Source organism: Monodon monoceros, unplaced genomic scaffold, assembly GCF_005190385.1.
Source record: "Monodon monoceros isolate NGI ecotype Baffin Bay Population unplaced genomic scaffold, NGI_Narwhal_1 Super_Scaffold_2, whole genome shotgun sequence".
Lineage (NCBI taxonomy): Eukaryota > Metazoa > Chordata > Mammalia > Artiodactyla > Monodontidae > Monodon > Monodon monoceros.
In genome coordinates, this window is record NW_021703776.1 from 48,689,093 (window position 1) to 48,702,049 (window position 12,957).

A 12,957-nucleotide genomic window follows, 5' to 3' on the forward strand; every position below is an offset into this window, starting at 1 on the left:
TGCCAGTAATCCTGGACCAACACACAAGCTTCTCCCCAGTCAGAAAGAACACGCAAAAAATTCCTTATCAGACAGTTGGCAGGAGCGCAAGGGAAATTGATTTTTATGTCATATTTGTTGGTAGAATATCCCTGGCTTCAACGCAAAGTTTAGAGTAACAGTACACAGTTACTAAAGGCTAATTAAGTTCCGAAGTTTATCACTGGCTAAACTCACATTGTATCTGTGATACAAAGCAGATATTTAAGAATGGTGAACAGATGACCCTGCACTTATGCTTGACTAACTAACTGGCAATTCTTTCCCTGAGTCAGCTAAGCCAGGTTTTGCTGTTCTAAGAGAAAAGTTAAATTCAAAGAGGGTAAAGCTTACAGGGGAAAATATCCCATTATTTAAAAAGGAAGGGAGGGAGGGAGGGAGGAAATCCTACCATCACCATTCTGCATGCTACTCAGGCACTGAAGAGGTTTACCCAATGAAATTACTTTTCACCATTGGTTTCAGGATACAAGACCATTAAAATTAGAAAACACTAAAAAAAAATCCCATTATAGTTTCATGAAATCTGCCTGCTGTGGAAAAATATCAAAATGCAGTCTCACATAGGCTGATCATGTTAGAGTATAATATTTATTAAATTTCATCATTTATGATCACTCTCACAACCAAATTAACCCTAACACAACTTTCACATTTAGAAACACAGACAGCAAACTGATTTTTCAACTATTTTGCTTACATTACTTTTCAACTGTCATGCAGTGCTCATAATTAGGAGATACTACTATACATTAACACTCTCATATTATGCTTATTAAGAACCAAATTCAGAGGGTAGAAAAATGCCAACATAAATTCATTCTCCCAAACTGCCCACGAATGTATTAACACTGTTCTTTCTAATCATATATTTATAGTACATTCTTCAGTAAAAGGTATAACTGTAGTCACATAACAATAGTTATGATGAGGCAATATCATTTCAAGAAAGAAATACAACAAATGAAACTAAAAATTGAAGAGAAGCAATCGGAGCATATAAAAATCATTTGAGAACACCACATAAACTCCAATGTTTTCCACTTTCCAGTTGGAAAGAACATGCACAAAGTTTTCTTAAGACAGTTGTCAGGAGTGCATGAAAAATTGGCTTTCATGTCATGTATGTTGAGAGAAGATCAATGTCATTGAGGAAAAGGGACTGTGGTCATTATCTTTTGGGTCTGTCTATATCATCTATAGCTGAGAGAAGTTTTTGTCTTGCTTTCTTATTGATATGGGATCCCAGGCAAACATTTACCAGATTGGTCAGCTGCTTCGTCGAATACTCCTGCTCAAAAAAAGAAGATTCAAATTTAGTACACTAAAACACATGTATGTGATCAATGCAAAAAACAGGCAGACAGATCTTCAGGTCTCAGTGGATAGTTACTGAGCACTAGAAATCAGTGTAAAGCAGTGGAAACTGTAGTCAAGACATGGAAGACACACTGTTTACAGAGCTGTTAATAGTGGGGAATAAGGATACCTATAGTACACACTTGAAACAGGAAGCACTAGAATGTTTTTAATATGGCACATAACATACCAATTAAGATCACACACTATGCTTCTTTCTATGACAGTCTTTGTTATTAGGTTATCAAAATACACTGACATTTCAAAATTTTAAGATGCCACTAAGTAAGCAGTTTCTAGCACTGTACCTTTTGCAAACATTTTAGGTAAAAGAAAAAAATCTCCAACCACAGAACAACTCTTCTGAGATATAACAAATGAATAAGGTAACAAAGGACAAAAAGTTACTGGTTTTTAAACCCTCGTATTATAATTGGTAGCTAGAAAGTACAATTAAGACTACAGCTGACCCTTGAACAATGCAGGGATGAGAGGTGCTGACACTCCATGCAGTGGAAAACCTGCACATAATTATAGTTAGCCCTCCTCATCAAGGTTCCTCTATATTCGAGGATTCAACCAACTGAGGATGATCATGTAGTACTATTATTTACTATTGAAAAGATCTGCATATAAGTGAACCTGTACAGTTCAAATCCACGTTGTTCAAGGGTCAACTATGTAAGTATTATTTTGCTGTACAAATCAATTTAGTTCCTGAATTTCAGATAAGTTGTTAGGATGAGCATGAATAGGAGCTCATCAGAAAGTTTTATATCTTCATTTGGTTCTGGAGGATGAACAGTAAGAGTTCAGCTCAGGAAAGAGTTGTGTACTAGCATCTAATAAGAAAAGAACATGTCTTCACTGGAGGTAACCAATAAAACAGTGCAATTTCAAAACATGAGAAAGAGTTCATCTTAAAAATTCAGCAAACTGCTCAGTTTGTGTATCTGATCTCTGAGAGCACCTGTAAACACCTCATAAATTCTCTCAAGTAATCACTCAACATTTAGAAAGTACCACCCAAGCACTGCACTAGACATTGTGGAAAGTTCTCTGAAAACAGGACAATCCGGGCTGCTGGGAAAATTTCACTGTATCACAAATATCAGTTAGTTAAAGCTTTTCCAAAATACGATTACTAAAAATTTTAGTCCACTATATTAAAAGAAGAAACCCTAAAATGGGCATCGTTCTTACATCAAATAATGGACCTCTACGAGCTGTGCTTTTTCTCTTCAGCTACTTGTCCTTTTACCCCAAATCCCTTCCTCAGTACCAACCCCAAAGTGTTTACAGCTTACTTTATTAAATGGATTCTAGCAACATCAGCAGTTCATCTGCATCTGGTTTAGCATTTTGGTTCTCAAATGACGGAGGTCAATGGGACAAAAAGTGGTGACATTTTTCTCAATTCTGGTGTATTGATTAAATCACTGAAAATAACATGTACATTTCTACTTTGCTCCCAAAGATCTGAAACTGCCCTACAGTGGGCACGTTTACACAAAGTTCAGGCTAATGGTCCAGACTAAAACTCATTTCATTTATCTACAGTGTTGAAACTAGAAAGGATGAGCCTGATAAAGTAAATATAAATAATTCCTTACTTCCTTACCCAGTCAAATGAAATAAAAATTTACTTAGCTTTTACCCATGATGTTTACAGTATTAATAAATGTGAACACTAGAGTTACTGATGGAATAAGATTTGGTGATAATTTTAACACTTCTCATATTTTCATTAAATCTGTCTTCACATACTGCCTATCTAGACAAATGATATATAATAACAACTATACCGAAAAGCTCCCTGTATTGAGCATTCTCTGGTGATATATGTTGAGTTGAACTGTGTCAAAAAAATTCAGCATCCACAATAACACTTGCTATAAGTAGTATTTTTCTCTACTTACCTATATATTCACACAAAAGAAAAATAATCTCACCTATACTTAAGGTAAAATCTAATGTAGGATGAGGTTAAATTTAGCTATTTAAATATTAATAAACCAATCATCACTACTACATGTCAGTGTGTTCAGGCCATCACCCATTCATTGTTCAGGGCTACAAGAAGGTTTAAGTTACATAACAGACTTTAGCTTGTGAATCATTTCAATGTTGCTATATTCAATTTGTCCTGATGTTAACCAATTTCAGCCTTCTCCTACAACACAGCTGCAGGATAAACACAGCTAAAGTTCAGACTCTGGCTGTTTTTCCAGATAATTACTGCTACAGTTCACAAAGTCTCAAAAGGATTTGATCAGGCAAAGGACATTGCATAAACAGTGTGAATATGGTAAAGAACTGGCATAATTAGTTCATGCTAAAAAAGCAAATGTTTCTATTTCACCCATATGATTTTGAATTATATACTAGACAAGAACAGCACAATGGATAAGGAATAAAAACTTAATTAACTGTTTCCCAGCTCTCACCCTATGCTCTTTGATCCAGCGTTCCATGTCATTCTCAGTTAGATAGTAAGCTTTAATATAGGTTTCCACAAATTCTTTATCTGGAATTGGTCTAATATCTGTTAGTTTTTCAAGTTTCATTAAAAACTGTTGAAAATCCAATTGCATCAAGGCACGACCCTCATTACTACACTTCTTGACGTTGGCATATCTAAGACACACAAGAATTAAAACACATAAATGATGGGATGGTTAGAAAAAGAAACCTTTAGGTACTTAAACTTTTCTCTAATCCACATTTGGTGAGATTCTATGAGAAAAAAGAGCACATGAGCCTTGAGTCAGAAGGACTGGGTTGTGTTCCAGCCCTGTCACCAAGCAGTCATTTTACCTATCGGGGCCTCAGTTTCCTCATTTGCAAAGCAAAAAGATCAAATAACTTCTAAGGTTTCTTCCTGCTCTACAGACCATAGTTCTGCCTACTCAATTAACATAATCATCTGTAAGAATGTTAAACTGGTATTTAACTGGTATTCCAGTTAATCTGGCTGCCAAGAATTATTTATAAAACTAAGCTATGAATATTCCCAAGTAATCTTAGCTTCATAAAACTGTTCAATATTTTAATTACTCAATGCAAAGAAAACAAATGAAATAACTCTCCCGTAAACATTCAGCAAACCTAAGAAACATGTAAGCATGTAAGCAAAGAAAGTACATACATATTTTTCATAAAAAAACACTTTATAGACTTATTCTGAGACCCCACACTACTAAAAAACTGTGTTCTAAGGTGGACTAGTAATAAGAATAAATATGTTAACCCTAACAGTACATTTTATTATTCATAAGTCAGTGTCTCATTCCTTCAAGCATACAAAATGTGGAGAATTCAACACTAGGAAATGAGGTACTTCCCCTAAGGAAATCTGCAAGAAAACTAGTTTATATTATTTAAAGTGACCAAGTTTTTTTTTTTTTAAATAAGAAGTGTTTTATACACAAATATAACATTTGTTATTCACTTTTCTACTATTAAATAAATTCGTTAACAGTACAATCCAGTCATGATTGTTGACCGAGAGCCATTTTGGGATTTACAGCACTGCTGGTTTCAACCCTAACCCTAACCCTAACAGACTGGATGGTGTATTATACAAAATGCCAAGGCTGTTGTCAGCTTGTCACCGTCACTTCCACTTTCAAACACATTCATTTTTATGACAAATAAGAAACGATGAGAAATCAGATAAATGATAGTGTGAAAATTCAACTGATGTGCAATTCTAGATCACTGTGAATGGTCTTTGAAATAGCAGTTTGCTTTCCAGGGATATTTTAAATGTATTACTGATTCTTATTTGTATTCTAGATGTTACAGGCAGAGTAAGCATGGTCTCTAAGTGGGAAAATTACTTTTGATCTGTAAACTCAACATATGAAAGATTGATACAGTTTACAATGATATAATAATGATATTAACAGTGATATAGTGGTTATGAGGACTGATTTTACCATTAGAAAATGAGGAGTTCATAAGCCTTCTCTGCATTTAAAAACTATGTGAACTTGGACAAGTTACTTAACCTCTTTAGCCTTGAGTTTCTGAAGCTAGGTTATCTCTCTGTTGACAAAACAGCGAAAATACTACCACCAAAGAGAGTTTATGTTAGGATTTGGTGATAGAATCCTGTGAAGGGCTTGTTTCAATAAATGACAAATAGCACTCAATGAATGCTATGTATAATCAACATTGTAATAATTGTATTAGGTAATAATAATTATTACTAGTTTAATTTTCAGATAACCATTAGATGCTGCATTCCTCACTCCTCTACTAGCTGATTCTAAGTCACCAGCAAGAAAAAAAAGTGACACAGTGGCGTTTAAGGTCTCTTTTCTAATTACATTCCAAAGTTAAACCTGAATTACTATGAGACTGTCTGCTATTTATCACTATTTATCACTATCTCTACCTATTCTCTGCATCCATTAGTGATAACATATAATGTTATTCATATATTATGATTTATCACTGAAGAATCAGATAATGCTTTCATGAAAAACTTACCCTTCCACAATTGTTCTATTAGCCAGACGTATACAATGTTCCCAAAGTATATTAGACACGGGCAAGGGTATCCGAACTCTCTTAGAAACTTCATTTAACCTCGTGTTAAACTGCTCAAATTCCTAAGAAGACAAAAATCGTGGCCATATGTGAATATAATTATAATGTTACATTGCTTTCCCATCTTAGAGGCAAAAAAGGTTTTAAAATGCTCAGAATGAAATCAAGTAAAACAAAGAGAGATAATGCCAAAGATAATTTGGACTTAGTGTGAAGTGTTTTTTTAAGTATATCAAATTGAATAAATCATGTTGTAATACAGAGTACACTACATTTCATCTCAAAGGAAATAAGTGTCATTAACTGATTAAACAATGTTCAAGTGTTTCTACATCACAAATTTTTGTATGACTGTCAGTATGGATTAAAAAGGCTTAATAACTAATATATCTTTAAAAATATCTTTAAGAAACCCATATTTTAAAAAAGCGTTTGAATGAGCTTTCACCTCAGAGTGAACTATTTGTAATTTGTAGCTGTACACCTTACAGAGCAATCTGATAAATTATTCTCTTTCCTAAACATTCTTTTAAAGTAAATAAATTATTACATACTGAATGATTCAAAAGTCATGTAATAGTTCTAAATTTTTAGCACCAAAAAAACTCCATAATATACATTATCTCATTACGTATAGAAAAACTGAACATTTTTATTACTTATTAGTACCTTTTGTGATACCACTCTACTAAAAAATATATGTAACTAATTTAGACAATTTCAACAGCTACATGAAAGCAGCAGATGGTTCACCCTTCAGTAAATTTATTTCTGATTTCTTTCGACTATTATCATCTAAATATGTTCATTTACAAAAGTAAATGCTGTTGATCCTTTCTCGACAATACAGTTCAAATAATTTTAACAAGCCTTAAAATGATATATTTTTCTTTAGTTTCCTCAATAGAGAAACTACACAATGTGTACCAAGTCAAGACTGACATGTATTCAAATAACACACAGAAAAAAAATCTGATCATCACCAATCAAGCTACCACATGATCGTTGTGTTATCTCTGGCTGCTTCCTAAATCACAATTTTTTAATGATTTTTGACAGTTAACTGCTTTTAATCATTTATGAGAAAGAAGTAGGTCTTCAGTCCACTAAGCTTACTTTTGAAAATCAAAGTAAATAAGTAATGCTCTTCCTCTTTTTCATTTCATGAATCTAGCAAAACAGTATTTGCTACTGTATTTATGCTTCACACTACAGTAAACTCTGCTTTAGATTTCAGGAGTCATAATTCAATACTTCTCATTAATATTTTAAAGATAAATTTATAGGCTTACTATATGAAATGCCATTCTACTCATTGCTAAATCCAATGTTCAAGAATGCTTATTGTTAAATGAATAATAAAACTATTTCATTTTACTTATGATTCTTTTGGGACAGACTCTTTTGCAGACTGCTTTTACCTAAAGATTTGGACTTGGAAAAGTAACAGAACAAAAGTTATCATAAAAGTTTATTTTCTTTTTTTAAATAAATTTATTTATTTATTTTTGGCTGCGTTGGGCCTTCTTTGCTACACACAGGCTTTCTCTAGTTGTGGCGAGCGGGGGCTACTCTTTGTTGTGGTGCGCGGGCTTCTCATTGCAGCGGTTTCTCTAGTTGCAGAGTACAGGCTCTAGGCGCATGGGCTTCAGTAGTTGTGGCATGTGGGCTCTAGAGCGCAGGCTCAGTAGTTGTGGCGCATGGGCTTAGCTGCTCCGCGGCATGTGGGATCTTCCCGGACCAGGGCTCGAACCCATGTCCCCTGCACTGGCAGGCGGATTCTTAACCACTGCGCCACCGGGGAAGTCCCATAAAAGTTTCTTTATGAGAGAAAGTCTTAAACTGCTGAAACTTGGGTTCAGGTTAATAATCTGAATAACACTGGTTCTTTCTTATTAATGTTTCTTGGAATTAAGAATAACTGAAGCAAGTAGCCTCTTCTAGTATGTATATTCACTGAAGGCAGAAGTCTCTTTTTTCTTGCATCCCCATAGGTACCAAAATTAGCAGGTCATAAAAAACAGAATCAACTTTTCAAAAACAGAACTGTTCAAAAAAGAAGGGGTGTGATTTATAAATTACATGTATCTTTTACATTCCAATTAAAATTTCCAGCTGAAGTCTCCTAGGTGATCTAGAAATCAAAGTTCTTCCAGGGTGGCAATTATAGAGCATGCTTAGATCTCATGCTAATACCTAGACACTGTTAACTGATCTGGCACCCTTAGTTCCTTGAGTCTGAGGACAGCCCGAGAGTCCTCAACCCAGTCCTCCAGAAAGGTGCCAGACGTCACTGGGAGCTGGCACACCAGCTGAATTCAGCTGCTATCTCTGTTTTGATCTCTGGCTTTGTTTACTGGTTCTCAAGTGTCCCAGCCTATTATTTACTGCCTTGGGCTAAGCAGGTAAGAATATTGGTGTAAATGAGGTAAGTCAAGAGCTAAGAAGGGCCAATTTCTTTTCGCTGACAAATATGAAAAGCAAAATTTTTCTGAAAGCTGTTTTCATTTTCTCAGATGCTCTTCCCTCACCTCAGACGTGCACATGGTTCATTTCCTCACTTCCCTCAGGCCTCTCCTCAATTCTCACTTTATCAGAGTCCTTCTCTGACCATAAGTAAATAAATGGTATTCCTCTCCAACCCATACGCTGCCACTCTCTATCCCTCTTCTGCTGGTTATTTTTTCACCAGACTCTTCATCACCTGACATATTATATATTAATGTATCTCCTTCGGGCCTCTCACTGTTGTGGCCTCTCCCGTTGCGGATCACAAGCTCCGACGCGCAGGCTCAGCGGCCATGGCTCACGGGTCCAGCCGCTCCGCGGCATGTGGGATCTTCCTGGACCGGGGCACAAACCCGTGTCCCCTGCATCGGCAGGCTGACTCTCAACCACTGCGCCACCAAGGAAGCCCTAATGTATCTCTTTATTGCTGTCCCTGCGCCGGCATATAAATTCCTTGATGGCACATAAGTTCCTTAACTCACAACTATATTGCCAGCACGTAGATCAGTACATGGCATATGTCAGGTGATTTATAAATATCTCTTGATGCATAAATGAAAAAAAATTATCACAATTCTTTCCAGAAAACTTATAAATGTTAAGTCATTGAACACAAAGGTATTTGCATGACACATTGCAAAAGTAATGTGATTTCTGGAAAAAAAACTTAGAATAATCAGGGGTGTAGTCTCTTGCTAATGAATATACACAACTCTAGAAATATCTTCTAATTAAACAGAAATATCCTCTTGTCACTACAGTCATGGCCATTGAGGTTACATAATATGAAGCCAGCTAAGATACACTAATCAGACTCTAATTCAAAATGGGATATTACTGAGCAAAACCAAAAAATCTACAAAGTATTCTTGGGTCTAAAAGAACACAAAATTTGGAAAGAAATCCTAATCCAACTCAGGGACTTTAATATCACAAGAATGCTAGAATGTGGTACAAACTATAATCTCACAATTTTGGAGCTACTGCAATTACAGGAATAATTCCCTTAGTAGAATTATCTTTAACAGAGATGTTTCCCAGAATACTTGCCTTTAACAGTGCATCTACATATATGTTGTGCTGTGACATAATTTCTTTTACATCCCATTTCACATTAGCCATTAGGAGCAGCATCTGTTCATAATCAATGGCTTTACCAGCTACAATCCAGTAAATTGGTTTGCGTAGTTCACTGGCTGTTGAGACGGTCTGAAATAAATTTCACAGAAATGAAACCAAATATTTTCTAAAAGTATAAAATTTCTAAAATATATTTTGTTCCTGTTTCTAGTACACATCATATCTGAAAATAAAACACTATACACTTGGAGATTTAAATTATGAAAATACTTTAACTTGTGGGCAAGGAAGGGTCTTACTCAAAACATAATTTTGAGATATTCAACAAACTTGAGGCCACTGACAATTCAACTAAAAAACTACAGATTTTTTCACTTCTCTCCATTTCCATTTCCACTTGCACCTCAAGATCCCATCATCTCTCACCCACATTAGTCTAAAAGTCTTCAAACCAGTCTCCTGCCTCTAGGTTTGCCATCTGAGGTCCATTCTTCATACTTCCCCCAAAGTGCTTTCTAAAACACACACCTCACCATGCTACTCACCACCTCTTTCAAATCTTCCAGTAGCTTCCCAGTTCCCTTGGAACAAAGTCCAGCTCTTGGCTGGGAGCACTGTATGTCATGTGACTTCTGCTTAATCACTCCGGCCATCTTTCTCATCACTGGCCCTCTTCCCCGCTCTGAGAATTTGAATTTTCCTTGGCTGCTCACAGGCACCGTGCTCTCTCATCTGTAGGTCTTCATATAAGCCACTACCTTAGTCGAAATATACTGCTCTCACCCTCTTTCTCTCTGGTCCAGTTTAAACATCAGTTTCTCAAGACAGCCGTTCTAGATAACCTCCCCCAAACCATACCCCTTCTCCGCCTCCAGTCAAGGTTAAATACCCTGCCACTGTTTCTTTCCCTTAACTATACTTTATTGTAATATAGTTTTAATTGGCTCTTTCTCTTACTAGACTAAAAGTTATAAGAGGTACTCAATAAGTATTTATTTAATACAGGAATTCATGAATGAATAAACAAATATTCTAATCCACCTCTCCTGAGGTTGAGAGACTGACCACTAGTTTAAAAAAAAAACAAAACACCTAAATAACATGTGACAGTCCTATCCTGCTCACAGTTGAAATGATATATAAGACATGTCTGACCTGAGAATAAAACTGCTGAAGAAAGGGTTTTTTGACTGCAGGCATCACAGCATCCAGATGTGGCTGAAGGAACTCAAACTGTTCAGCCAAGAATACCCTAAAGGGAATAAATAATCCACCATGTAAACAAAACACAGTATTTAGAGCCTGTCAATATTTTTTGTGTAACTAATCTTTAAGATCTCTGAGCAAAAGTTTAACAATTAAAATTATTTTCCATTTTAAACTACCTTGCATTGCCACTTGACACACTCATTTACAATTCACACAAAAATTAATGCTGAGTTATCACTGAACGTGAGGTGATGTGAAAGAAGGATGACTTCAAAGGAGCTAATCTGGTTACCACAAGGTGTACAGTTATGCTGCTTTGCATGTAAGATATGAGCACAGATAACACAAAAGATTGAAGAAAGAATACAACAGTATTTTTAGAAGGATTTCCCATGTAATTACACACATCAGACCCATGAATTCACAGATTTAACACCTGACACTTTTTAGAAATAACCCAAACATTCATAACAGGAAATAAAATGGAACTTGGCTGAGACATAGACGTGAACTTCACATGCATACACGAGACATACACGTGCATGAATCGGAATCATTCAGCTGAAGACTGCTGGTAGTCACACTGTTTTTCACTACTCTTTGTTATATACCAAACCTCTTAAATTATACTGGACCATATTTTATGGAAGAAGTTATATGCTCTCACTTTATTAAAGAACTTGGGGATTTATAAAGGTCAGGATGCACTCCTGCTGATGTCAAGGGTCGACTACATTTAACACTAAACTGAATGTAACTACAGTTTCTCTAGAATTGTAATTCAATGGCAAACTATAAAGTACTATACTATAATATGCTTTTCTAAAGTCTTACTTAAACCAAGGATCATGCTGCTAAAGAATGAAACTTAAAAGGTTACCTTCCTTCCATTTATACACCTGAAAATCAACCATGCCATTTTAAAAACTGATTCGTAATCTAGTTTAGGATATACTTCTCAGAAATACTGAGTAATTTAAGGAATATTTAGAAGTGGGAAATGCATACAGCTAGAATACAGTGCTTACTTTTATAATCTTTCTTAAATATTTAATGGCAAAGCAACTGTTTTTAACAACTTACAAGGATTCTGTGGCTACCACTCTTTCCGCCAACCCATACAATGTATCCCCAAATGTCAAAACCACTAGGTGACTGAGATGAGGGCTCGGTACCTTCTCCTTTCTCTCTTCTGCTGCTGTGAGCGTGGCAGTAGGATCAGCTGAAACTTCCTGAAAATATAACATACATATACACACACAGCCTGAAATAGCAAATCTAATAGCAATAACCCATGTGATTTTACAAAACTGGAGCTATAATTAAAATGCTCTCAGGCATACATTAATTACACTTAGTTTCAGTTTTTTTCCTCCTTTTACATTTTCTAACTACTAGAACTTTCCTTTTTATACTAAGTGAAAATGATCCAACTCCATATGCTATTATCTGTGCATGACCTAAAATTGGCCAACACAAGGAATCTTTATGAATTGACAAATATTTCACAGAGACAATAGTGAGATGCCCTTCAAGAACTTGTAAATGAGGAAGAACAGACTGCCTCTCCAGGACCAGGCTGGTAAAATCCAAAATTATGGTGTGATTAACCATTTCACACCTAAACCTTAATCAAGGTAACTTTGGTATAATCCCAAGAAGGCAGGACTAAAATGTTGTCTAACCTGAAACAGAAGCAACTGTATTGTATATCTCTAGGGATAGATTACTGACCTGAAGGAAGATGGTAAATGGAAATAAAAGAAAGGGATGCCCAAAGAGCAGAGTGAGCTGAGCCTTATAAGATCCTCAAAAAAAATTACAGCACAAAAATTGAATACAAATCTAAAAGTGTACAAAATGTAAATCTGGATTACTTTTTAAATCAATTACATAATCACAAATCTCTAACATTTGCCTTACGAATAAAAGAGACATCAAATGCATAGGACTCTGGGAGTATAACAGGTTTATAAATTTTGCAAAATGGAAATAATACATTATAAAACCTTTCAAGTTAGAAAATGGTTTTATTCTTGTTTAGTTCTTTTTTATATCCTATATTCTACTAAAGGTATTGTCTCTCTTCAATCTCTAATTACTCAATTAGCATTTAAAAGTTATTTTGGGAACAACTGTGCTTTCTCTAAGGAGGATCAGGATAAGGGAACTATGCAAGTTAATCAATGTCACAGCTCCACTATT

The 12,957-nt window shown here is 35.4% G+C and overlaps 1 protein-coding gene across 2 annotated transcripts in view; it reads right to left on the reverse strand.

The window, feature by feature from the left end:
• Positions 1-603: 603 nt before the first annotated feature.
• Positions 604-12,957, reverse strand: part of VPS50 (VPS50 subunit of EARP/GARPII complex) — a 140,205-nt gene continuing 127,851 nt past the window's right edge. The window contains exons 23-28 of one of the 2 annotated variants that reach the window (XM_029233543.1): positions 11,836-11,984; positions 10,699-10,795; positions 9,514-9,672; positions 5,896-6,017; positions 3,846-4,035; positions 604-1,330 (exon numbers count right to left, since the gene is read on the reverse strand). In XM_029233543.1, the coding sequence (XP_029089376.1) occupies positions 1,211-1,330; positions 3,846-4,035; positions 5,896-6,017; positions 9,514-9,672; positions 10,699-10,795; positions 11,836-11,984 (837 nt within the window). In that variant the 3' untranslated portion in view covers positions 604-1,210. Of the gene's footprint in view, positions 1,331-3,845; positions 4,036-5,895; positions 6,018-9,513; positions 9,673-10,698; positions 10,796-11,835; positions 11,985-12,957 lie in introns of those variants that run through there. The other variant, XR_003795229.1, reaches the window with a different exon arrangement.